Genomic DNA, 26,831 nt, shown 5'->3' on the forward strand with positions numbered 1-26,831 from the left:
CCGTGTGGCCTGAAGTGTGTGTGTGTGTGTGTGTGTGTGTGTGTGTGTGTGTGTGTGGATGCCTGCTGTTGCAGAATGCTGGCCCGTTGGAATTTCCTTGTGTGTATGAGCTTTTACATTTTTATTACAGTAAGGAGGAGGAGGAACTAAAAGAAAAACAAAAACAGGACAGAGCAGGGTAAACGGACAGACTGGTTGAGAATCTCTCAGTCACTTTCTGCTCACTCTCCCAAGTTTGTGTTCTGACCTCTGATTGGATTACAATAAAAACTGGCAGTGTGCCCTCTTCTGATGCGTTGTGTTCACTAAAAAGTTAAAAAAAAAAAAAAAAAAAGTAGTTTTAATGTTCTACTTTTTCACCTCAGTCTCTATGCTGGGATGCATCATGACGGAGCTGTCAGTGCAGTGAGATGTTGACGAGGCAGCAGCAGACCGCGTGAACATCCCGACATCTAGTGGTGAAAAACAAAAATTACAGTCTTTCATTTTGCCCTTTGTCATGGTCAAAAAACTACTGAATTTAACAGATGCAGAGTTTTGTTTCCGAACAGAAAACTGTTTTGAAAAATTCTAACCTTTTATGGGTTTTTATCTGCAAAAGCATTAACTTTGAACTGAAAGCCAGCATGTCCAGTGTTGGGAAAACTTTTAAAAATAAAGACAGATTGAAAAAGAAATAGAGCCCTACTGAGGATACGTGGGTGCAGAAGTCCTCTGACAGAACCTGGTGTTGGACGCGAAGAGCTTTCCAAGTCAGAACAAGAATAAAAACGCACTCTGAAATAAACTGAGAGCTTTTACAAGTTTCATCAGCGGTGATGTCACCTGTGAGAACTTGCATGATTTTGTCAAAAACCTGCCAGCAGCACATTTTCCACACGGAGGTCTTGATAAGACACGGGTAGAGTGTTCTGCCATAATCCACACATGACAAAACAAATGCATGACTCATTTTCAGCTTACCACAAGTTATCCCAAGGTTCCTGATAGACAAATATATTTTTGCTGAGGAACTACAAGAGCTAGGGTTTCCTTCATCAGGGAAAAGGTAGGCACTTTTTCTTCTTTTAATTTAACTGTCAGCCATCCACTGTTTGTCTGAATCCAAGCAAGAAGATCCCTCTTTTTTTCTAATTTCTTCCATTCTCTCTAACAAGCAAATATCAACTTCTGAACCAAAAACCTGACCCATTCCTGTCTCTTCTGTCACTGGAGTTGATCTGAGGGTGTTGACTCTTTTTCTTCTCCATCTACTGTTTCAAAGTGTTGTCCGTTTCTCCTACCGACGTTTCAATGTTCTGATGCTTGGCAGCCAACCAACCAACCAACCAACCAACCAACCAACCAACCAACCAACCAACCAACCAACCAACCAACCAACATTTTGATTGTTGGAGGAAATGACTCTTGATTGGCTTTTGAAGCCCGCTCTTGATCCAATCCAGACTTCTGAGATATTCTGTAGATTTCAGGATATTTTACTTTACTTGCACCACAAAGAACTCATGTTTGTTTTAACTGTTTATTTTTCAGCAGTCCCAAACAATCAGAAGATGTATTGGTCAGAGAAAATATGCAGTCTTTTATTGTCCGTTGTAGATTTTCAGTCTTTCCTGGATGGGTTTCATAGACAGATGTGACTTCTTGGCTGTCCTTCATGTCCAAAAATGTTCACCTCAACATATGTGCTAACGCATTTACATCTACGGAACCCTTTTTGGATCAACTCCTTTTGAGGAATTTTGTTTGTTTTGATAGCAAAGCTCATGAACTACAATTTATGAATCATTCAGACGGAAAACGAGGCAGAAAAAAAGCCTTATCTTGACATTAAAATCAGTGAGAGATAGGTTCATATGCAGACGATGCTGTTTTGTTCTTACATCCCGAAGTCAGAAGCACACTCAACCAGAAGCCCATGTCCTCTCTGAACCATCTTCTCTGCAGAGTTGCTTGTTTTGAAAAGTCGTGTGACTTCTCTTCTCTTTATCTCTGCCAGATATCATCTGCTGAACGTCAAAGACCTAATTGTTTTTACAGAAGGCTCTGCCATTGCTGACAGCAGCCACTGCGTTGGCTCATTCTTTTAAGCTGTGTGATGCCGAGGCACTCCAGGTGCTACCACAAAGCTTTGCCAGGATCCCAACAAACAGGCCCATGCTCAGGGAGCTTTTGGCAATGCGGTGAAAAACTCAGATCTGTTTCTTATTGTGTGGATGATGAGCCCCCTCATGGTACAGTAACATTGGTCTGATGGCTGGCAGGACGGCTGATGCTGGCACGAAGACGGGGTGCCGCATGCCAGCCTGAGTCCTCTGCCAGGCTTATCCCTCTGCGGGTCGCGGTTGCATCTGATTTTAAGGTTGAAACATCAAAGTTTGTTGCCAGGATGACCCGACTGCCCCAAAGAAACAGACGGCCACGGAAGGGTGCATGTCAGCAAACACTCGGATGGATGTAGGACCCAAGGTAGGGTGGCAAAGATCAGACATAAACAGAGATGTTGTTTTTCAATCTGTATTTGAAACACGGAGGGACACTAACAGTGACAGAATGGACCATGTCAAATGGCGGAAGAATTACAAAAAGATTGCAGAAGTATGTTATGTTTGGAAATCTTTAGAGAGGAAGCCTCTGTACTCTAAAGGGAGTGTGGCAGCATGACTTAGATTTATCAAATCTATTAATAATCAAAATAAATCACAGGATTGCTTGAACTATGTTCTTCGGACAGATCTGACCAAATTAGAGATGCTGGGACATGAGGCAAAGCAAAATCCATCCACACATCCTGTTTGATTGCAGCGTCACAGAGGGAGAGAACCTGTTTTCACCATGAAGTGGATGAGCGGGGGGGTTGATTGAAAGGGCTCCTTTGGTGTGATATGTCAACCTTGAAGCTTGGCAGAAAAAAAGAAAAGAAAATGAAAACACCTAGTGACTGCTGTATTTGCAAGCAGACTTCCCGCATTGTCCTTTAAATGTTGTAGTGTTGGTCATTTGTGTGTTAACTGTCAACATCAAGTACCGTAAATTAAGTGCGCAGTTTGCCTTTGTTAAATGAAACGGCATTGCGCACATACACATATCTTCCTTAAGATTAATTTATCTTTCACTTCGACTCTTTTAATACTCTGGCAGGCGTTTGCATTTCTGAATAATTTTATACTCTTTTTCTGTTAAATTATTTTTATTCGTTCTTGAAATTAAAATATACATTTGTCCGAGTTTAAGGAATGTACTGGAACGCAGCATCCCAGCCATAAATGAGAACAAGGTCAGAAGCAGTAACAAAACAAATTCCGGTTAAGTTTAAAAAATAAAATATAATTGTCGCTATAATGTAAATGAATAGCATTTAACTGACGAGTTTATTAACCATTGTACATATTTAAAAACCAAAACTAAACACAGACTTTTAAAACTAATTTTAGTTGCGAATGTTCCGATGTAAACTAATAATGGGTACTTTATTTGTAAGAAGTTATATTTTCACAGCTTGAAGGGGTCTATTTCCGGTTACGTGCTGTTGTTTCAGTTCAATCTTGACGCGGTGGGGGGAGTCCAATGGAAGCCTTCGTCGTAAGCTGAAGAAGACAATCGAGTCTGAATTTAGGTTGATAAACTAAGAGAAATTTATTAAATGCGCTTATAAATCCACTTTTTCCGCCTCGGCCTGGACCTGCCGGCTTGTCCTGACCGTCTTGGAGCCTCTGATCCACCGGTAACTGCCTCTGTTCGGCCTTGTTTATACTGAACAGCTCGACTCAGGGAAGCAGAAGGCCCGGCGGCTCTTCTGCTGTCTGTCTGTGAGGCTAACGGCCCTGTGGGCTCATCTCTGTGTCTGATGCCGATCGGCTCTTTAACTCACCGGGTAAGTGAAGGAACCTGTGACGGGTTAAGACTTTAAACTGATCTGCGTGGAACTCTAGAGCGGTGCAATGTCGGTTTATAGTTATTGTTAGCTGTTAGCTTGGAACTAGCTCCGGCTAATCCGCTGAATCTATGCTAAAGCTAACAGCTAAAGTGTAGTTAACGGTTGAAGATAACTTCAGACAGTCACGGCAAAAATAAGCTTTAGTCTTCTCTAACCCATGAGTATCACGGCGTATTAAACACACCAGGCTTTCATAATGTTCTAAAATGACTCAAATCTAATATTATAATACACAAAACACACGAGTGTGTTTTGGCTATTAATATTTATTAAACAAAGATGAAACAAAAAAAAACCTAACCCTACATTTGCTGATTTCTGGAATATCTAGAATTTGAAGTTGCAGCTGTTGCTCAAATGCCAGTGATTAATCGATTATTACCAGTGAGATCATCTCTGTAAAAGTAGTAGTTTTGCCAGTTTGCTGCTCTGGATGGATACAGGTGTCTAAGACAATACCAAGATCTGCAATTGCTTCTCTAATTACATTTACACTGTTTGAATCTGTTCATTGTACAACAACGAAGATTATTTACAAGCGTTCTTCCCTAAAGCAGAGGCCAAGGTCAGACCATTTAATGCTCAATAAAATGATAAAAACAATGGATATAGAAAGCAGTGATGTTTGTGGAGAGAAAAGATGTCTGCTAGTATTTCCTCCATTATGAAAGAGTGCATGTACTTATTAAATTTGTTTAGGAAAACCTGCTTTATTATTAGAATATGTACATGTTCTGATATTATCTAGATATCAGAACATATCTAGATATGTTCTGAGTTAACCTGAAGCTAGCTTCAGGTTAACTAGTTTTTTAAAATCAGATATTTTTCCAGGTATAATTGCCATTGAACTCTTGCAAAGTGCAAAAAATTCAAGTTGGGTCAGTATCTGAATATCCGATGTCACAGGAGCGGACGGACACAAAGTCTTCCAGCTAAACTGGCCTTTTCTGAATATGGCAAATAAAAGCATATACAAGGAGAACGCTTTGGTCACCGTCCCTCACTGTAAAACTCTGAGTGATACATTTTGAAATAAGTCTGCGTGATACTACACACTCACATCTGCAGAAGTGTTGGTTTAAGTCCATTGAATGGTTTCAAAACTACATTGAAAAAACAAAAAAACATTCATTTTCACTGTTTTTATTTGTAGAGAACATGAACCAGATGCAACAATGACATCCAGATTTGGGAAAACCTACAGCCGCAAGGGAGGAGAGGGCACATCCAAGTTCGACGAGGTCCTGTCCACCAAAAGAGGCACCCTCAGTACCAAATGGGGCGACACCACCTACAAGGCCAAGGTGGGCTCCAAGCGAGCGGGAGCCCCCAGGAATGACTCGGTCCTGGAGGTCTACAAGAAGCCCCGTCCCTCGGAGGACGGCCTGGACGATCCGTTCGGCTTCGACAGCGACGAGGAGTCCAAGCCGGTGACGTCCCGGGCGGGCAGCAAGTTGTCGCCCTCCAAGCCGGCGTCGGCCGAGCCGCCGCAGGCAGAGCGGCCGGGCTTTTCGTTGGAGGCGGGCAGCCGGTCCAGCTTCCAGGGGGGATCGTCCCACACCGCCGCGCTGTCGGCTGCGGAGAGCCCGTGGTTCAGCGGCGACGGGAGTCAGCCGGAGATGATGGAGGACACGGCCCGGTTCTTCAACAGCACCACTTCAAACACAGGTAAACAAACACGCAGACTGATTGTGTTAGCATCATAAAAAGCCGGAACAATCTTTAAGCTACGGAAGATCGACTTCGAATCGGGGATCGCAAATCTTCAGCTTATTGCTGTCAGTAAGCGTTGAAATGGGATCTAACGTTGTTAAGTGACAGGTGGTCAGCGCTGATGTTGTTGATTTCATTGTTGTGTAACTCGAGCTGAGCGCTGTGATATTTTGTAGTACTATTGTGATAAAGATTGTGATTTAAAAAAAAAAGATTACTTATTTTTTTAGGTAACTGTAAGCTCTCTTGAAGCTTTGGCTGCAGACCGTAGCTACCGTCCATCCATTGCAAATTCTTGTATGGGTTTTGGCTTGATGGTAGTTATACTTCCTACACCGCACTTTTGTTTTCCCTGCCAACTTTCTATAAGTGCGCTTGGATGCACCTCCTTTCCATCTAGCTTCTTTAGCAATGGCCTTTTGCGGTTTACCCGTCTCGTGAAACATTGTCAATCATTGTCTACAGGACAACTGTAAAGTCATCAGTCTTTTTTTCTTTTTTTTTTGGATTATGTAATCCAGAAAACGGCAAAACATAACCTTTCTGTATCAGTTGATATTTTGCTAAGCACGTTTTTGGAAGCCTGCGTTAGTTTTATGCCTGATCAGAATCAAACAAACTATATAACTATGTGTGTAATGGATCTTTCTTCTATCAAACGTCCGCTCCCGTTTGAAGGTTGCCGTCCGATTGCACCTTGATGCCATTTATAATGTGCAGCTTTTGGCACCCTTTTCTGCTTTCACACCCACACGAGCTGGGATCCACGCATCATGACCTCATACTCCCCCCGCAGCCCCCCCCCACCCCCCGCCTCCTCCTCCATCTGGCTTCAGAAGCAGCAGGTCTTCATATTTATTTTTTCATTTACCTGTGGAAAGAAAGAGAGAGGAACATGGAAGCCGCGCAGAGCGATTATGTTCTCGTAAAGCGCCCGTGTTTAACGAGTGAACGACGAGATCGCTGCGGTCATATTGAGTGTGCGATTGCGAACAGCCTGCTCATTTATGTGGCTGTCAGATGAATCGGTGCGGAGGAGGTGGAGGAGAAAGAGTTGGAGGAGGAGAAGCAGCAGCAGCAGCAGAGTCTGAATTCCTCTTCAGGTTTCAGAGTGTTGGGACTCGTGCCATCTGATTGTGTGGGAGGGTCTGTCCTGCAGTCTGGATGGGTTTCAAGTCTTAGTTGGTGTTTCTTTGTTTTTTTTTGTGTGTTTGGATTAGACTTGAACTGACAAATCATCGCAATCATCATTGACATCTCGACTGAACTCGGACTTCCTTCCTGCCGTTCACTGCTTGCGATCTTTCACTGCATGTCTAACTCAAGCGAATTGTTCGGCTGGACTTAAAAACATGCAGTTTGTCACAAGGTAACAAAAAAAAAATTGTGCAATGTCTCATAAAAAAACAACAAAAAAAAGCAGTAGACTTATGACAAAACAAAGAAGTTTGAGCTAATCAAAATTTGAATCGATTCCGCCATCTTGTTTCAAGTCCATCTTAAGACATGAAGCGCCCATCAGTTTTATCTCGTCTTAAAACTTTAGCCGACAAATCAGATGCACTCTTGCAGCACAGCAAGGACGTTAACGGTGTATGTTGTACGATCGCCTTGTGCCTGCTGATCACTGTTAAACCGCAAAGAGCAATGATTTCATCCCTTTCCCACCAGCTCACACCGAATGTTTACTCTTTGCCTGAACACACCGTGCACTCGGCTTTCACACTTCTGACAGCATCCTCTCTCACTAGTGCTATGTATCAGTGAGCTTCAGGAGATACTCTGGTTGAAATTTAGCGAATTGTATATGTGCTGAAGTCTTTTTTTTTGTGTGTGTGTGTGCGTGTGTGTGAAGGTTTTACGGAAGTTGTCCCGGTTCATGTATCTGGCTAAACTCTAACTGATTTTATCAGCTTGATACTGAGGACTGGTTGTTTCGTTTCCTTCGGCACAGACTAAGGACATGGACATTGACCACAGTTATGATTTTTCTTTATTTTTAAATAAAGCCACATTTAACACTTTGCGCTCCAATACCAACTAAATACAAAATAAACGTTTCGACTCATTTACGTTAAAGGTTGTTGACGCATAGAATTGAAAAGCATAGACTGTGCTCTATAGACCAATCCAACAATCTCTGTGCTGTGGCTGATTATGTACATGTTCTAATCCTCCATGATCGAGAATTATCATCTCACCCAATCTTAAACTGAAGGTTATTACAGACCTAGAGGGTGCAGATTAGGGCTGTAGCAATACACTAATCTCACGACACAATACTCTGCTCAGGATTTGATATTTATCACAATATTCAGCAAATGACCCGATTCGACACAGTTTTAAGATTTTCTGAAAGATTTTAGAGGGACAGAGTGATTTTGGTGACATTTTGTGATTGCTCCACAGACATGGATCGAATGAATTGAACTGATGTGTAATACTGGTGTAATAAATGTTTTTGTTTTACATTTGCTTTATTTAAATGTGTCTTTGTGTATTTGGTTATGCAGAAAAGGAATCTTTTTTTTTTTTGACTTATTCACTAATTTTAGATAATATCTATTTCATTTCATCATTTAATTAATTGCAACTGGTTTCATCACGTCATTTTTAATGTGCAAATGGGTAAAAAATGTCGTGTGTGATGGCTGTCATTTAATTCATGTGGATTTGACATAAAACTCAAAGTAGGATTTAATGTATTGATATTCTCTGAGGGGAAAAAAATCGATAATATCGTAGAATCGATTAAATTACAGAGCCCTGGTACAGATCACATGTGTGATGAAATAACTGTGTACAGTATTTTGGAGAGAATGCCGCAGATCAATCATATCTCAGTACTTACTAGAAATAGTTCCATATCAAATTGTATAATATTTCAAACATGCTTTTTATTATTTTCTGAAAATTTTCAGCAAAAGAAATCTGAACAGGCCCAATTTAGGTTAGATTTGATGCATTTGGTCCAAATTCAGTCGCATTCTTTCAAGTAGAAGTAGGGATGCACCGATTGCATTTTTCTGGCACCAGTTTTTCTTTTCTAGGCTTAAGAAAAAATTGCTAAATAAGAGACAAAGTTGCTAAGTTGACAGAGGCGGGGTGACTATTGTTAGACACGACCCAGTGGGGGGGGCCTGTCTGTCAGTCCACTCTCACGGCAGAGCAAAACCTGACAGCGGCGGATTTGTCGGAAACCTGCAGAGGTAGATGAGATCGGTTTCTCATGCAAGTACATAAAATGCAATGCAGTCAAGTACATCCCAATTAGAAACAAGGTGGGTAGAGATGGTGGGTTCGGTTTCAGAATTTGAGAACAAAATGTCCAGGTATGTAGACCGACGGTTCCTTTATGGCGACGGCTGTTTTAACCGTGTCCATTAGCGGCTCAGTTAATGTTCTGTAGCTCGGCCATTACCAGGAACAAAACTGGAGTGCCGAAGCTTTTCTGGCGGCTCCGTTCATCTTTCAGCTTTTAATTTACCGCGTGCTTCATCTTGGATTTGAGATGACCCAGTTTCAAGGTCAAACCCGGGGCTTCTGTTCAGAGCCGAGAGATTTAGGGTTCTGTGTTTTCATGTAAAACGGTTTCCTGTTTTTGTTATGCGAAGCGACTGCAACTTTTTCCAGCTCAAAGTTATTATCGTGGTGGTTACAAATGCCCCGGATCTGCCAGGTTCTGATTTTTCTCAGTGAGAGAGCTGGAACACGTCCGAGCTCAAGCGTTTGATTCTAGAGTAAAATCTAGCAAACATTTAAAAGACCAAAATGTCCTGCATGATGGAGGTTGTGTAGTTCACAATTTTATATCTTTCTTTAATGTGTTTAAAAAAATAAATAAAATTCTAAAAACAGTGAGTGAGAGACTAGCATGTTTATTGCGTATGCTCCTAATGGGTGTTCATTTTTGAATAAATGTAGCAGCTTTCAGACGAGTATCGGTTTGGCTTGGATGGTGGCTGCCGTTTGTTTTTCTGATGTGGCTGTATGACCCGTTTGCAGAGGTGCTCATAGAAACGGTGACGTTTTGGCACCTGGGGACGCCTAAGAAGATAAGATGTGAGTTTCTGCACATCTAACACAAGTCGACACACTTTATAGAGTTCCTGTTCGTTTGCAAGAACGTCCCGCTTGAGCGACGCGATTCTGCTCGGTTCACGGCGTTGATTTAAAAAACATATCATCAAGCGAGAGGAACTAAGCAAGGCATCTGACTTATTTTATTTAAAGCACACTTTCAGGCCTTCCTTGAAAGCAGTTACGGATTTACTTTAAGGAGAAATTTTGTGACTGATTTCTGGTTTTTGACCTGCTAATAAATTGTAGCTGATGTTTTTTTGTATTATTCATAAATTAACATGCAAGAACAGGATTCAAAACATTTCCCTCCAGTCTTCCTTTATTTAGTTCTACCCTTTATTGAGTATTTATAACAGCAGGAGAGGTGATGTCACACACTGTGTGTGAGAGGGTTTTAGTGTAAAACTAGATTTTACTAATATTTTGAAACAAAATGGGGATAACCATAACCTTGATTAATAGATAATAGCAATAGCACACCTATGCTGAAAATAAAGAATATAAGTTGATGGATACTTCACAGCCAGTTATATTGATGGTGTGATTCCACTGGACTGGTTTCCATAATTATTTTTATTGCCACCTGCCTATACAACAACCAAAAAAAATAAATAATTATTTTATTAAAAGAAAAACAAATCGCGGAAAATGACAACATAGACGAAATGACGTCATTTGTTGCCATAAACTTTGGCGTCAGTTTTCAGTTTATTGCCCAGACTTGCTCCTATTTATTGACATATATATTTTTCCGTCTTAGGATCGTCATGGCAGAACCCGGCGTCGTCACAGAACCAGCACAGCTACTCCTGGTACCTAAATGCTTCAGACAGCGACAAAAAGCCCCTGGCCCAGACCACCACCCTGAAGACGGGCTCCCAGGCCGAATCCACGTACGACTCCTGGGACGCCATCATGGGTCTCCGCCCACCGTCGCCCCTCCAGGAACCCCGGAACCCGGCCCCCACGCTCTCCTGGGGCTCGCCGGGAATGGCGCCAGCTGGCCTTCACTTGGCGCACAGGAAGCCCCCCTCTCCTCCGCGGCCGCAGAACCCCGGCGAGGGAAACAGCCTGACCAGCGAATCCGACCTCGCCGAGATGTCCAAATTCTCCCAGATGTCCGCGTCGTTATCGCTCGAAAGGAACTCGAACTGTCGGACGTACAAGAGGCCCAACAAGCAGGGCTCAGGCAGGGCCGCGGACTCCAGCGGATTCGACGCCGCCGCCTTCGGCTCCGATCTCCCCAAACCCTCCGCCGATGCCAACCATACCAAAACAACGGGCGGGGGACGGGGCAGGACGAGGGACTACACGGTGCTGCAGCCCTCGTCCGTGTCGGCGTGCAACGTCACCAACCAGGACCGCGGCAGGGACGAGTTTATTAGTGACGCGGCGCCTGCCAGCGGCGCCGGCGGCGCCTCTTCAGGCAGCACGATGGAAGCGGAGGAGCTCGGGTGGCAGCGGAAAAAGACCGAAGCCCAACAGCCGAGGTAGGACACAAACACATTGACTTGTTAAAAAATAGTCACTTTTGAAAACATGACCAAGTGCAGGAGAAAGGCTCATTAGATCACATCCTGTGTGTTTTAGTGTCGAGATTTATTCATTTGGATTAAGTTGGATGAACTCAATCTGCCCTGCATGATAGATTTATATAGTTGGTGATTAAGATACTAAATCTCCGAGACAGAGGGAGACGAATGGTGAAGATAGAAAAGGGTCTGGAAATTCTGAGCTAATCGTGTTTGACGAGTTATTGTAGTGATCGATTATCTTGACGATTAATCGATTAAATGTGGTACAAAAGATCTTTGCATTCTGCAGCTTTTTAATTTAACCACTTCAGATACATGAATAGATACAAATAGTTAAATTAGTTTTTTTTAAAAGATTATAAACATTATATTGGATAAAATCCAACAATCTATCATTTCTTTAGAAAACATTTGGCCATTTGTAGCCCAAGGCGCTTCTCGTTTGGCTTAACATCACTACAGAATTGAGCTAATGTGTTTGTTTTTTTAAAAAGTGATTTTATAGCAACAGGTTCAAAATAAGATATTTTTTCTTTACAGAATTTGAAACTGTCAAGCTAAAACTATCACTTGAGATAATGCTTACGAAAAATGTTACATTTTTTTTTATCGTCAATGCAAAATGTATATATTATTTATACCATTTTGGCATAATTTCTGCACAGTGAGTAGTACATTGTTTCAGCAAAATTGCCTTTTTTTTTTTTTGAGTCAGTTAACGATTAATTGATTTCTAAAATAAAAAGTTGACGATTGTTCGCAAAGAATTTCATTAATCGTTTCAGCCCTAGTTGCAGTTTTCAGCGATGGTTTCGAAATGAAATCTCGTTCACGTTGAAAGAACAGTGGCAGACGGAATAAAAACGTCTCCCCGCTTGATACGCGACGCCGTTCTCTTGCGCAGGCCCAGGCCGATCCAGACCAAGTCGAAGAAGGAGGACCTGTTCGGCTTCGACGACACCGACTTCAACCTGGAAGAGAACAGCGCCGACAGCAGCGACGGCAGGTCCAGCTACAAAATCCAGTACTTCGGCTTCGACGACATGAGCGACAGCGACGGCGTGGACGACACTGTCGCCGAATCCAAACCGAGGAGGAAGGTCGCGCAGCCTGCGGTATCCAAGGCGAACCTGGCGGTCACTGTCAAGGAAACGATGACTGCGGCAACGACAGTTGACGACGACGACGACGTTCCGGATCCGTTCGAGAGGCTGGAGAACCGAGAGAGTCGGCAAATCTGGGAAAAGCCGGTGGTGAAGGAAAGCAAGAAGAACTCCGAGAGACCGGAGTGGAAGACTCAAAGAGGTAAACGCGCATTCCAAAGAAAATGCATGACTCGACATTAATTTTACACAGATCAGAGTCGGGGGTGGAAACTGTAGTAAAGCTGTCAGTAATCCCAAATGGGTGAACACAAACGACACCAGAGTCTCAGTGATGTAAATATGACTGAGCATCCTGGCTGTAAGCGAGATTCAGAGTATCCACATTCTGCTCCTTTGGCTTGATGACCAGAAGTGCAGAGTGATTCACTGAGCTATAATTAACCCAAAAGAAACCAAACTCACTTCTGTTTAATGTAACACAGACATTTCTGTTACAAGGATGCTTTTTTTTTTTGCTTCCAGAAAAGAGGCAAGTGAGCTGTGTGTTCGTATCTTATACGGTACATATTTAAATCTGAGTTGTGTTTTTGTATTTATTTGGATGTAATTTTGGTGATTAAAAAGTATGAAAAATGGCCTCGTTGTGTGGGTAGAAATTGGGAACCAGTCCAGCTCTCAGACAGAGATCATTTTTCTTTGTGTGTGTGTGTGTGTGTGTGTGTGTGTGTGTGTGTGTGTGTGTGTGTGTGTGTGTGTGTGTGTGTGTGTGTGTGTGTGTGTGTGTGTGTGTGTGTGTGTGTGTGTGTGTGTGTGTGTGTGTGTGTGTGTACATGTAAACATGACACAGAGCCCACATTGTGCTCCAGATCTTTCTTTTCTTCTTCCCAACAGCGATAACCTTGTTGCTGTTTGTTTTCGTCTAAACAATAACTCTAGTTTCCACCTCTGAAGCGGTGAATGAACTGCTTACAGGCTGCCTGTTAAAATCTTAAATGTATCTAATATTAAAGCCTTTGGATATCTTAAATTCATTTTTAAAAAACAAAAAGTATGTTGACCTTAATACATTAATTATGAAGAGTCTTAAATTTTGTCTTGGCAGGACTATTTAATCTAATATATTTAATTTTTTGGGTTTTTTCACTGGAATTTTCTGTCAGACAAAAGTTTAAGTTGCACTGAAACTTCTTCACGACGTTGTGACTCGAGATTGTTGAGGCTACCGGTTATCTTACTGCTAACATACCCCTGTTAGCTAGCTAGCTAGCTAGCTACCTACCTTTTTTGCGTCCAACATAGGTAAATGCAAATTTCTCACCAGCTAGCTGGACAAAATTGTACTTGTCTGTGGCGATATAGGTCTTAAATTCAATTCATAATGGTCTTAAGAACGTCTTAAAAAAGTGTTACATTTCAGTTGGTGAAACCTGGAGAAACCCTGATTTAAGCAAGAGATAAAACCAAATATTTTCAGGGAAATCTGTTGGAAGCATCGGACACTTTCACTCTCAATACGTCTGACGTGTTGGTCTCGTTATAACCATACTGGTTCAGGTGGAACTTGGAATTGGAGGAGATAATCAGGAATGTGTTTGTTTTTTTTTCCGTTTTCCAGATACTCTGGACTTCTCTGAGGACGGCCTCCGAGTGCTGGCCAGCGGCCCCAGAAGGGCGGCTCAAAGCAAAGTGACCGAGAAGAATCCCGACACGTTCCGGAGGATCTTCAGCGCACATAAGAAGGTCAGACACAACATCGCTAAGGCACATAAGGGTCTGACGTGACTCACGAGTGTCAACCGTGACGCTGTTTAAACTACAACACAAAGTCACTTAGTCTTTGTATACGAAGTGGATCTAAGGATAAGAAGTAATGGCAAAAATGTCATGTTTTATAGTCTAAATGCTGCTGAAGAAGATGATAAAATTACAGTGTTCAGCAGAACTCGTCTTTTAAGGTTCCTAAATAGCTTTCAAATAAAAATATATTGAATATTATACTTGATAGCTGGCTCCGTGCTATGAAACCTACCAGTTTAAATGCGCTGCACCGTTTCCGATAGACAAATGGTCAAATATCAACCCAGGACTACAGCTCACTGAGGGCTCTGAAAACTGCGTGGTTTCTTGGCAAGTAGGAAAAATGTAATCAGAAATCAGTGGGGTGGCGTATGTATAATTTTGACCCTGTGTGGATTAGGCTAATCCAAACTTGCGCATTTGATTCTTATTTTTAAAGAGATATTGAGGTTGTTTTTATTATCGCCACAGCCTGCAAAAGGCATTAAATGTTCCCAAATTAACTCGGGTTTTCGTCGTAGTTTTTTTTTTCTCCTCCCACAAACTTGTCCATTCGTTTTGAATTGAGGTTTTGGAAATGTTAATCGTATCCAAAACTCGGCCGTGTGCTCGTGTTGGGATCTCTTGATCGATCTGGTCTTTTCATCCAATTAGAGCCCGTTAAAGCCGCGTGCAAATGTTGTTGCGGAGTTAAAGAGGTGTGGATGGATGTACCTGTGGGGACGAGGGTTTCTCCGCCTCCGCCTGCTCTGACTCACTGCTCGGTGCGGTGCGTTGGTTTGCGGCGGTGTGTGTCGGCAGAGCTGAGGAGTGGCAGACGATCGGCCCTTTTTCTTTTTTTAGACTCCCGAGCTGGCCCGTCTTTGCTGTGTCAGCGTGCTAATGGCCTGTCGCTGCGCGCCTCACGGTGCCGGCCTCAGATCAGAGTTATCGATCGGCCTCTTTTAGAGCCGACGCAGATCAGCGGCACTCAAGCAGAGCGGAGAGTCTGTGTACTTTGTGTTGGATGGAGGAGGCAGGTTCATGAAGAGGAGGGCTGTGGGGTGAAGCCTCTTTATACATCTGCTCTTGAAGCTTTTATCAAATAAACAGCTTGAACCGGAGCGATAATTATGTTCTGTCTTGTTGTACGGCAGGAGAGTTTTTAAGAAGTCTCTGACCCTCGTTCGTTAGGTAATCAGTCAGGTTTGTCTTAATGAGCTCCAGAGACCTCATTGGGTTCTTTTCAGTTCGCAGCTATTTCAGTTTTGGTGCGTCCTTGAAAAGTCAGAAATTCGTGCGTCTAAAAGTAAGGCCTTAAACTGTCTTAAATGAAAAATGAAAGTCAGTGGGGAAATGTTTCCATAGTGACGCAGGGATTCGTCAGTATTTGGGCCTAACGGGTGAATTGGAAGGATTTCTTTTCTTCTTCTTTTTTTTCTGACGGTGTGAACTGTCAAAAAAAAAGGAGAGCATTTGATGCTTCCCTGCAGGACGGTGACCGGGCTCCTGCGACATCAGCGCCGTTTATCTGACTTGAACGTTTTTGAGCCGTGACCTCGGCTCGAGCAGCCGAGCGCCGTTCCGCGGTTGAAGCGTGCCCCCGGCAACGTGTGAACCGTGTGTCTGTTTTCTTCCGCTGGGTGGGGGGAGAAGGAGGGTTTGCCCACCTTCCTGCCTCGCTTTTTTTTTTTTATCTGCGCCATGCTGCTCAGCAGCAGGTGGGTGGGATGGGCGGGGGGGCTCCTTGTGTCATTCAGATTACTGTAGCAGGCTTTAATTTGCTGTGTTGACGTTCCAGCTCTGCGCGGCTCATCCCCGAACTCCCCTTTTGTCTCTTGCTTATTAACCCTGCGGAGAAACTTTTTCCTGCCAACTCGGTCCGCTCTCTTTTCTTCCCTCTGTCCGTCTTTTGTTTTTCGTCCTGAATGCCCTGGCAGCCACCAACCGCAGGTTTGGCACCGAGGACGGTGTGTGTGTGTGTGTTTGTTTTTAAGTGCGTCGTGCTGTTTGATCATTGCTGGCTGACTCTCACCAACTTCTTCTGCATCTGTTTGCTCCTCGGTTCACTTGCTCATCCACTCTGTGCTTCAGCTCTCGACTGCTCTCCGTCTGATCGAGTTCAGCTTGTCAACATTTTTGCTCTTCGGCAAATTTTGTGCACGATGCGCCGAAAAGAAATGGAACCCTTTAAAACCACTGGCTTCAGGGTATTTTATTTGGAGCTTATGCAGCGTATCAGTAAAAAGTAGTGCATGATTGGGAAGTGAAAGGAAAATGTCCTGCGTCTCTACCAGAAATGAAACTTTTCTCCTGTTGTCTTTGATTGGATGGAGGACGTCTGTGAACGCCAGTTTGCAGTTCCTTCCGCAGATTTTCAGTTGGCATTAGGTCTGGACTTTGATTAGGCCAGTCTAACTCATAATAGATATGCTTTAATCTATTCCATTACAGCTCCAGCTGAATGCTTAGGGTGGTTGACCTCTAGGAAGATGAAGCTCCACCTCTCTTCAGAGTTGCCTTAGGCCTTTTTGCCTGCTTCTCGGAACAAAGGGGCCAACTAAAAATGTGTCAATGGTGTATTTTTGTGTCCATTTTGTCGTTAAATATGTGCTGTTTTGTATGATCTGTCACCTAAATTCCCAATGAACACTTTTTGCAAAGACCTGCTGAGATAACCAGCAGAGTTCAAATGCACCACTCGACGCTCGCGATGGAATAAAACATTTAACAGCGAATTAAGTCGGGGCCTTAGTTTTATGTTTAATAAGGTTTTACAACAAGCAATTACAGTAAGAGCTTCCCTTAATCAGATACCCACACAAAGGCCTTGTGTGACTTTTTTAAAATATTTTTTTTAAATCATCCTTATAAAATGTAAGCAAATAATTTCATCAGATTAGTCCCATTAGGAGCCCAATGTTTTCCCCTCCTGTCCTGTTGGCTCAGCGTCCTTGTGTCTGTTTATATCTGCTGGCTGTGGATCAAAAAAAGAAAAAAAAAGTCAAATGAGGTAACTGAAGGGAAAAAGAAAAACTGCTGACGAAGTGTTTCTGTCTGCATCAGATCGTGTGTCAGCTTGAGGTTTTGCCTCAAACTGCCGGCAGGCCGGCGGCTCCACCGTGTTCTCAGCTGCCTTTCTTCGCAGACGTTCAACCCGATTCCTGTTTTTTGCGCTGCGTTTCAGTCTCCCACCAAAGCCGTGTACAACGCCAGACACTGGACCGTGGAGAGCGAGGAGGAACCGCCGCCGCCTTTCTTCTCCTCCCGATCGCACGCAACTTCTGTAAGAACGCAGGACGGCACCGACGCGGCGTCTGACCGGACGCTTAGGTTTTGCGGCTGGACTGCGGAAACTCACGGAAACTTTCCTCCGTTCCCTCTCGCAGGCGTCCGTCCCGACCGGGAGCTCCAGCAAGGAGCCGGCCGACTCCCAGAAGGACGACGGGGTCTTCAAGGCGCCGCCTCCTCCTCCGAAGGTTACGAAGTGCGTCACCGTTCCCACAGATCCGTACCAGGACACGGTCACGGCACTCAAGTGTCATAAAGAACACAAAGAGGTACGCTTCCGTTTGTTTCCCCGAGTCACACTCAGAAACTCCTGACTAAAAACCAGGAAACGCTTCCGACTTCTCTTCCCCGCCGTCTCGCGTCTGCAGCTCTACACGGTGGTCCAGCATGTGAAGCACTTCAACGACGTGGTGGAGTTTGGGGAAAACCAGGAGTTCACGGACGACTTCGAGTACCTCGCCACCGGCCTGAAGAGCGGCCAGCCGCTCAACACTCGGTGCCTTAGGTATGAAAACGAACACCTGATTCTAACGGTTATAAAAGGAGCTTAATAGATTTTACATTTTTATTCTTACAGAATTTCAGCCCTAATTTGGATGGAGTGTTGACTTGTGTCGTGGCCATCACTGTTGTTTGGTTTCTTCAGTGAGATCAGTAATCGATTAGTCGATGGTTATGTCAATGATCGGTCAGCCACGATTAATTCGGTTAATCGTTTCAGCCCTACTTTAGAGTGTTTTGCATGCGCCACTGAAGGGTGTCGTGAACATCACAGTTGTTTGGTTTTCTCCAGTGTGATCAGCCTGGCGACCCGCTGCGCCATGCCGAGCTTCAGGATGCACCTCCGGGCCAGAGGGAAGGTGGCTCAGGTCTTCAAAACGCTGAACGACGCCCCGCAGCTCCCGGTAGCGATCACACTCGGAAGAGCGACGCGGCTTTCCGGAACTGAGCCGAGTGCTTTGACCCAGATTGTGTTAATCTGCTGGTTATCACGCTCTCTCTCCTCTCCTCTCCTCAACCTTCAGAACCTGGCTCTGTGCACAGCAGCTCTGATGTACATCCTGAGCCGCGACCGGCTAAACATGGACCTGGACCGGTCCTGTTTGGACCTGATGATCCGGCTCCTCGAGCTGGACCAGGACCACGGAGCGGCGGCGGAGCCGGACTCCAGCGTCCAGTTTAGTGCCAAAGAGCTGGCCAAGATAAAGGAGAAGATCAGGAAGCTGTGCGACACCGTGCACAACAAGCACCTGGACCTGCAGAACATTACGGTGCCGTAACGCTCCGAGTCCTTTCATTTCCGATTTTCAGGCTTTTTTATTTAATTTTTTTTGTGAAAAGAAGCTGCTCCTAAAACAGCTTCTTCACACCACCCACAGATTCCAGGCTGTTTTTAGCAGCTCGATCGGAGCTGAACTAAAACGCTGCTCATCCTCTCCCCTTCTCCTTACAGACGGGTCATTTAGCCATGGAGACGCTGCTGTCTCTGACCTCGAAGCGAGCGGGAGACTGGTTCAAAGAGGAGCTGCGGCTGCTGGGAGGACTGGATCACATCGTGGATAAAGGTGTTTGTCTCAAAGGGACAGAAAACGCTCGCCGTCTCCCGAGTGTTGAATGTGACCGTGGCTGTCTCCCCCGATCTCCACAGTGAAGGAGTGCGTCGACAACCTGGACCAGGAGGACCAGGAGGAGAAGCTGGTTTCGTCGCTGTGGGGAGCGGAGCGGTGTCTGCGGGTGCTGGAGAGCGTAAGTGTTTTCAGGGGGGGGAGGAAACTTGAAGCCGCACTGCAAGAAAAAAAAAAAAGTTTATCCAAGTACGTTTGAAATGAGACAAAACTAACTTCAAAGTAACTTTCTAGATAGATATAACTTGTTTTGAGTGAATAATACTAATTAAAAAAAAAAAACTAAAAAGAAACTACTAGTTCCACTGGCAGATTATTTCATGTATAGCAAGTTAGTGGAACTAGTACTTTTTAAAAAATTTTTAATCAATATTATGGAATAATTAACGTAAAACAAGCTATATCTTGCTGAAAAGTTACTTTTAAGTTAGTTTTGTGTTATTTCAAGTGTATTAAGATATTTGTAATAGAAAGTGTCAGCATAGGATTCACACACAAAAAAAAATCAAAGAAAAGCTCCGAATGAAACGGAAATGAGTGACCGTTTGGGTTCATGCAGGTGTCCGTCCACAATCCAGAGAACCAGGGCTACTTGATCGCCTACAAGGACTCGTCGCTCATCGTCTCCTCCGCAAAGTGAGTAAGCTTGCTTTAGGATCCGACTGCGGATCCTAAATATATGCGGCGTTGCCGGGTCAAGCCGCATATATTTTATCTACTGAAACTTCTTCCTCGTTGTGTGACGATCAGACCGAAGCCACGTAAATCCAGACGTATTGATTTCCCCCGTCAGAAGCTGGAAGCGCGCGTCGCCTCCCCAGCCAACCCCCGTCTTTGTGTTCCGTGTGCGTCACTCGCCATTCAGTGGATCGTTATCGGGGTTTTGTCGCTCCATTTCCTTGTCGTGACCTCCTGTCACTCTCAGCGGCGACCTTTTTACCTCTGACCTCAGCTGGAGGAGAGGATGACGTCACTGTTTCGCTTGTTTCTTCGGGTGGTGGGGAAGCGGGGGGTTTGTTCTCAGGTGTTGCAGCCCGAAGGCAGTTTTCTAACCTTTCTGTGCTTCAGTTTGGTCTCAGAAAAGATTTCAGGCATCAATCCTCTTAAATAATCAGCTGTAATGCTGACTGACGGGTGGGGATTCAACGAGAACGCTGAAACAAATGAAAAAGAATCAAAAGTTATCTACCAGAAATAATGTAGAGCTTAATTTTTTTTATGAACAATATGAACAATCCATAAGTAAGTGGAATGCTCTTGAGCAAATTAGCTTTGTTTTTGTTGTTTTTTTCTTACTGAGAATTACTTGACTTTTTATAATTTTTTAAAATTAGGAATTAGGTTTATGTAAGCACCAGAACAGGGAATAAAATAATACGAAGGCATTTACAACAGTGTGAATTAACAAAGCTGCAAAGGGACAATAAAAACGGAGGTTATTTATTTAGTCATACATCACCAACCGGCTGTCGTTTCCGCAGCTAACATCACCACAAGGTGGCAGTAATGCACACAGTCGTTGAGCTCGATAAACCTTCCAAAAGAGACAAACTCCACCGTCCCAGTTTCATTTGGATGAATTACAGAACCCAGTCACGAGCGTGTTAAAGAGGAACTCTGCTGATGACTGAGACGTTGTGAGAACCGCCATTATCTGAAGGAAGACGAAGAATCAGTTGACCAGCTGATTCTCCTCCCGGCTCCTCCTGCTTTCCTGCCCTTTGGGTGACCGGGCAAAGAGCGACAAAGAGCCGCTGTTTGGGAGTGCGACACAGGCTTCGGTCTGAGCCCTCAGCTGTCCGCTGGTTAACTCGATTAACCCCGAAATCCACGGGGTGAGGCCCCCGGAGTGACCGAGCTCTGCTACCGAAACAGCCAGACGGCATGGGCTCTCCGTTCTCTTCATCCGTCTCGCTCGTTTTTTGTTCCCTTCGGTCTCTCTGTCACTCCCTCGCTCTTTATTTCCTTCCTTTGTTCCAGTTTCCTGCTTTCCTTCTCTCTGCAGAAGCTCCTCCGTCTGCATCCGACGGCTTCAGCTGTCTGCAGGCCTAATCTGATAAACCCCAAACGGAACGCAGCAGGTCCTTCTGCCGTTTGATGAGCCTCATTTTGTCTGGCCATGAACTTCATTAGAGATGGTTCTCTGAAAGGGAAAGAAGGATCGTCTGTGACAGTGTTTTTTTCTGAGGAAGACTCTTCGTTTCCCAGATGAGACCAAAATTAAATTTTCATAACCTGTATCTAACACACACATCTTACGTATCAGTCTGAACACACCTCCCCCATGTTAAAACACGGTGGTGGCTGCATTGTGCTTTCTGTAGAACACTGAATCATTGAAAGCCCATTAAAAGTGCCAACTTTCCATCATTTTGTAAATAATGACACTTCCATGCACTTTTAATGGATTCAATACAACTTTTTAGAGCAACTCGGCATCAAAAGTGTCATTATTTACCAAATGACGCTTCATAACAACAGTTAAACATTCATAATGACCCTTTCGTGTTCATGACAGATGTTATGTCATGTTTATGACAGTGTCATGTTGGTCTTATGCTCAAATAAAGTGTTACCGGATTGGTTCCTCACCTTAACCAAAGAGCAAAGGGACTTAAAATAGCTAACAGCAACATTAGCATTTTTGTCGTCGACGGCCAACGATCCCAATCGCATTTACAAAAGACTGGCTTAAAAAACAAAGAATCAAAACCTTCATTTGAGCGAGGATGAGCTTCCTCCGCATCGTGACTGTAGATTCCCCCCTCGCTGCCCCTGTGAGCTCTGAAGTTAATTTCATCCAGATGTTCCTTTTATGTCTTTCCTTCTGTCTTTCTTTGCGTCCAGACTCTGGTTTCTGCTCTGTTCATTCACCGCTGACATTTGATCTAATTTGGTTATTTACATCGTGCTGCTGACCCACTTCACCCTCCCAGCTGCTGCAGTCGGACTTTGCGCGCGCACACACACACACACAAACACAAACAGCGGTTTCCCTGAATGCGGCTCTGTTTTATTACGTCGTTGAAGAGTTAAAGTCCTGTTCAGAATCTGGACGTGAACCAAGTTGGTCACCTGACAGGCTAGAACTTTCAACACTTTTCAACGTTATTTATAGTTGAAAACTCATGTTTTCAGACACCTAATGAAAAAGACAGACTTTTTTCTTTTTTTTTTACTTACTGTGAGAAGTTAAATCGGACAAAACTTCTAAAAACTGCTGAAAACTGCTAAACTTGGCAAGAAAATATTTCATTTGAGCTGGGATGTCATTAACCTTAACACGATTTGTTTGTATTGTGAATATTTATTATTCCTAAAAGGTATAAGGACTTATTGTTCCGTGCAATTGATGTAAAGGTTGGGCTTGTGTTTTATACTTTAAACAACGTCATTTAAGTTGGGGGATTTTTGTTGAATTGGTTTTTTTGATCTCACACCACCAGTTCCTGTGGCGATAATATTTTGCGATTAAGCGTTGAACCTTCTGTCTCAGGGCTCTGAGGAGGTGCGAGCAGATGATCCAGCGGTACAGCAGGGAGGTGAAGTCGGACGGCGGCACGGTGGGGAAAGCAGTGGAGAACTGCATGAGGGCCATCATCGGAGTCCTGCTCAACCTGACGCACGACAACGGTGAGGCTCCGATGTTTGAACCACAAAATAAGCAGTTAGAGACCAGTGCTCTCATGTGTTTTTTTTTGTTTTGTTTTTTGTGTGTGTGTGTTTACGCAGAGTGGGGCAGCACAAAAACGGGCGAGCAGGAGGATTTGATAGCGACCGCTCTCAACTGCGTTCTCAAAGTCCCTCAGTATCTTCCTCAGGAGCAGAGATTTGATGTCAGAGTGCTGGTGCGCATCACACGACACCCCGAGCCGACAGGAAAACCCCCGAGAAACAAAAAGCCCTGCTGAACACGATCTGGAGTGTAACGATCGACCTTTTGCGTTTCCGGTGCGTTTCAGGGTCTGGGGCTGCTGATCAACCTGGTGGAGTACAGTGCCAGGAATAGATACTTCCTGATGGAGATGGAGATGGAGGGGGGCCAGGGGCCGTGCGACTCCACCGTCCTGCTCGGCGAGCAGCATCAAGATCTGGGCGGTGGTGGCAACGGCGGCGGGCCTCTGAGCGCCATTGCAGCTCTCGTACAGGTAGGGCTGGGTGATGTGGGCTCAGAATTTTATTGCGATATTTCCTGATGCTATTGTGATAACGATAAAAACCATGATAAACTATTTATTACTTCTTTTTTTTTTTTTTTGGTAACTTAACTGTGTGACTGCATGGCGCAGCATTTGTAGCGCCACAATCGCACATCTTGACAGACGTAACCATTTGACTCGGGCGTCATCAGGACGCCACTTACTGCTGTTTTATTTCATGAGTGTGTTTTTAATGATATTTTTGAATTTGCAGATATTTATTGATGCTCCCATGACAGAAAGCACAGAAAGTGGTCAAAATATTTCTGATAATACTGTCAGTTTTTTTTTTCTTCTTATTTTGCGTCTTTAATTAGAATTTATTGAGACTCAGATAAATCAGGATTCTTATTGCAATGAGAAATTTTCATGATAAATGATACGATAAAATTAGATTTAATGTTGGGAAAGCCAAATTTTGCTCTGAACTGGTCATTTCAAATTATCCTGGGCTTAATGTAACCCAGTATCAGAATAATAATTTTTAAAAAAAACTTTGAATATGATTGAACTTGTTTCCCCCTCAGCTGTTCCTGCAGCGCGAGCGAGCTGCCGTGCTGGCCGAGGCGCAGACCGATGACCTCATCAAAGAGGCTCCGAAGCCGGCGCTCGACCAGAGCGGCGAGTGGCAGGAGACCGGAGGCGAGATCCAGTGGGTCGCCAACGACAACGCCTCAGACAAGCAGGAGGAGGCCAAGAAGAAGAATAACGACGAGGAGGATGAGCAGTTGGACCTAAACAAAGGTAGAGCGGCGCTCCAGTTTACTCTATAGCCAGAACTCGGTTGAACTGTGGGAATAAAGCGTCCCGATTTCTTCCCCGTAGCTCTGCAGCACGCAGGGAAGCACATGGAGGACAGCATCGTAGCCTCGTACACAGCACTGCTGCTGGGCTGCCTGTGTCAGGGGAGCCCGGTGAGTCTCACTGCGTTGCGCCACACATCCCGCTGACAGAGAGGTGCAGTTTCTATGATTAATTACCGCCGTCTGGTGTTTGTTTCCACCAGATGAATGTGACTACTGTGAGAGAAAACCTGCCAAAAGGAGATTTCTCCATCATGACAGAAATGCTGAAGAAGTTCCTCAACTTCATGAACCTCACAGTGAGTCGCAGCCTTTGGAACATTTCTGTATCTGAGAATGAACAGCACAGACTTTTTTTTTTTTTTTTTTGACAGCAGCACTAAGGAGTTGAGATTATAAACTAATTTTATCAGTGCATGTTAGCAACTAGCATGGCAAGCAGTACAGCAATCGTCGTGTAAGTATTTTTAACAGCTGATGATTTCTAAAAAATCCCGCCACCATTTCCAAATCAATGAGCGACACGTTGAAAGCTCAAAACGGCGACGCCTTAACTGTGTTGTAGGCGTTCAGCCTTCCTGTTATCTGCCTTAAGTATGGCTCTCTCTCGCTCTCCTGCAGCCTGGGAGAACCTCAGACACGTCTCAACATGTTGTAGACAAACAGCCGTGAACAGCTTCTCACATCTGGCTTCGTTATTAAACACATCACCGATAACAAAAAAGTTTTCCTAGATTTATAGGTTGAAACAATGCAAGGCGCAGGACAGCTGTAATGATTCTGATACGAGTTGAAATTTATTGTGGATTTTCTTTTTAGCTTTTAGCTAAGCAGAGATTAAAATGATTTATGGATTAGGTCAGTGCTGATGATTTTTTCGAAGGTTTTTTTTCCCTGAAACTCTGCTCTCTCTGTCTGCAGTGCGACGTCGGCACCGCAGGACAGAAGTCCATCTCCCGGATTATTGACTACCTGGAGCATTGCTAGAGAAGCCTGACACACACACACACATACAAACTCTATGCCTCACACACCAACACATACACTGTCCTCTGCCCCTGAGAGACGCCTCCTCCAGTCAAAGGCAGCCCCTTTCACACCCCCGTGGTTCGTCGTTCGTTGTCATTAGTGGACGATTTGGTTCCTCCACCCGTTCTTAAGTGTCACCCTAAAACACCGTTTGGCTTTTATTTGTTTTTATTTAAAGTTCCTCGGGATGTTGTTTTTATTTCCAATCTCGACTTTTCCTCTTTGCTTTTCTGAATTTCTTTTTGAAAATTCCTCATCCAGCTCATCCTCCCTCCGATTGCAAACGTTTTTGTTTTGTTTTTTTCCTGCGCCCACTCCCTCCTGTCCTCGAAGCTTCAAAACATCGCAAGATGATTTAAAAGAAGAAGAAAAAACCCCAGAGAAGTCCAAATTGATCTCTTTGCTTTGAAAGTGACATCCTCTCTACTCCTGTCATCTTGCGCTTCTCTTCCTTTTTCACCTCTCGACTCTGTGGAAAAGACGCTCAGGAATCAAAGCTATTGATCTTTTGTGGGTCAGAAGCACAGAAACTAGTCCGGACCACCTGGAAGTGTCACTTTGGGCCATATTTTTTCCCGTTTATTAGAACCGACAGGCTTTTTTTTTTTTTTTTTTCTCTCGTTTGCATTGTCAAAATTCAGTTTTTCTGAACATTTTCTAGATGTAACACCCGTTTTATTCCTCACAAACGGCTGTAGATGGACGCAGACACTAAGGAAGATGAACAGAGATCAAACACGGCTGAGAAAAGAGGAGAGAGGAACTGAAAGTGACGCCAAGATATTCTGAGGGTCCCTGGAAGCTTCAGGTGGAAATTTCTTTTTAGTTTCCTTTTGGGTTTCTCAGACTTCAAATGGTGTGTTTCTGACTCACTGGAACCCAGAGGTCGATTGGCTCGTTCGACTCTGAGGATTATCAGGTTGGAGATAAATCTAAACCTAGAAAAAAAGAAGTTCCTAGGATGAAAACCATTACTGAAGCAAGGATCATTTTTGGCATTTCGTAGAAAAAAACAAAAAACGTCTCAATAAACATTTCACAGGAACCAACACCTTTGAGTCTCGTATAAACCCCAACAGTGTTGGTAATTCATAGTTTTACTCCTTTTAACTCTGCAGCCTGTGCTCTCTCCTCAAATATGTGTTCTACGTTTTTCCAGTTTCGCTTTCCACTGGATTCGATGTTGTTTAGATACCAAATTCAGGTTCTTCAAAGGTTTCTTAATTTGTTCGAGGCACGTGTCATCACACACACACACACACACACACACACAATTCAATCTTCACACCTTTAAACAGAAGTTTACAGAGCTTTATTCCCGGACGTCTGCAGAATGAATGGAAGAGCTTTCTGTACATAGTCCCTGTACATAGATTGATTTCCTCGTGTAGGAGGAAAGTTATTTGGGGGGCTGGGGGGCTAAAATGGGTGGGTCTGGGGTTATAAAGGGTGGGGTTGTGGGAAAATTGAGGGAGGGGGGTTGGGTTAAATTTAATTTTAGATGCTAGACTTTTCTGAATCGGACTCTATTTTTCATTTTCTAAAGCTTTTTTTTGTTTTGTTTTGTTTTTTTTCGCCCAGTTGTGTGTTTGTTTTGGACGGATGGACAGAGAGCTTCTGCAGGAAAACTTGATCTTTGTACCAATTTGCAGACTTGTGTCTTTGGTTACATGTATATAATTTTAAAATAATAAAAATTGCTACTTTCAGTAACTGCTTGACTGCTTTCTT

The 26,831-nt window shown here is 43.9% G+C and overlaps 1 protein-coding gene across 1 annotated transcript; it reads left to right on the forward strand.

Moving 5' to 3' along the window:
- Positions 1–3,532: 3,532 nt before the first annotated feature.
- LOC103481872 (wings apart-like protein homolog) lies at positions 3,533–26,813 on the forward strand. The gene is made up of 20 exons (XM_008437660.3): positions 3,533–3,874; positions 5,094–5,608; positions 10,497–11,226; positions 12,176–12,576; positions 13,993–14,117; positions 17,341–17,439; positions 17,543–17,713; positions 17,813–17,949; positions 18,238–18,349; positions 18,470–18,715; positions 18,898–19,009; positions 19,093–19,190; positions 19,629–19,705; positions 22,566–22,702; positions 22,802–22,917; positions 23,032–23,217; positions 23,796–24,012; positions 24,094–24,182; positions 24,275–24,370; positions 24,993–26,813. Exons 2-20 carry the CDS (start codon positions 5,116–5,118, stop codon positions 25,056–25,058), a joined length of 3,708 nt encoding a protein of 1,235 aa, XP_008435882.2. The 5' UTR covers positions 3,533–3,874; positions 5,094–5,115; the 3' UTR covers positions 25,059–26,813.
- The last annotated feature ends 18 nt before the right edge of the window (positions 26,814–26,831 follow it).

This window comes from Poecilia reticulata, chromosome 19 (genome assembly GCF_904066995.2).
Source record: "Poecilia reticulata chromosome 19, P_reticulata-male-v2, whole genome shotgun sequence".
Lineage (NCBI taxonomy): Eukaryota > Metazoa > Chordata > Actinopteri > Cyprinodontiformes > Poeciliidae > Poecilia > Poecilia reticulata.

Coding starts and splice junctions, on each gene's coding strand:
- LOC103481872 (XM_008437660.3), top strand. CDS start 5,116: ATGACATCCAGATTTGGGAAAACCTACAGCCGCAAGGGAGGAGAGGGC. Junction 5,609..10,496: donor CAGCACCACTTCAAACACAG/GTAAACAAACAC, acceptor TTTCCGTCTTAG/GATCGTCATGGCAGAACCCG. Junction 17,714..17,812: donor GTCATAAAGAACACAAAGAG/GTACGCTTCCGT, acceptor TCGCGTCTGCAG/CTCTACACGGTGGTCCAGCA.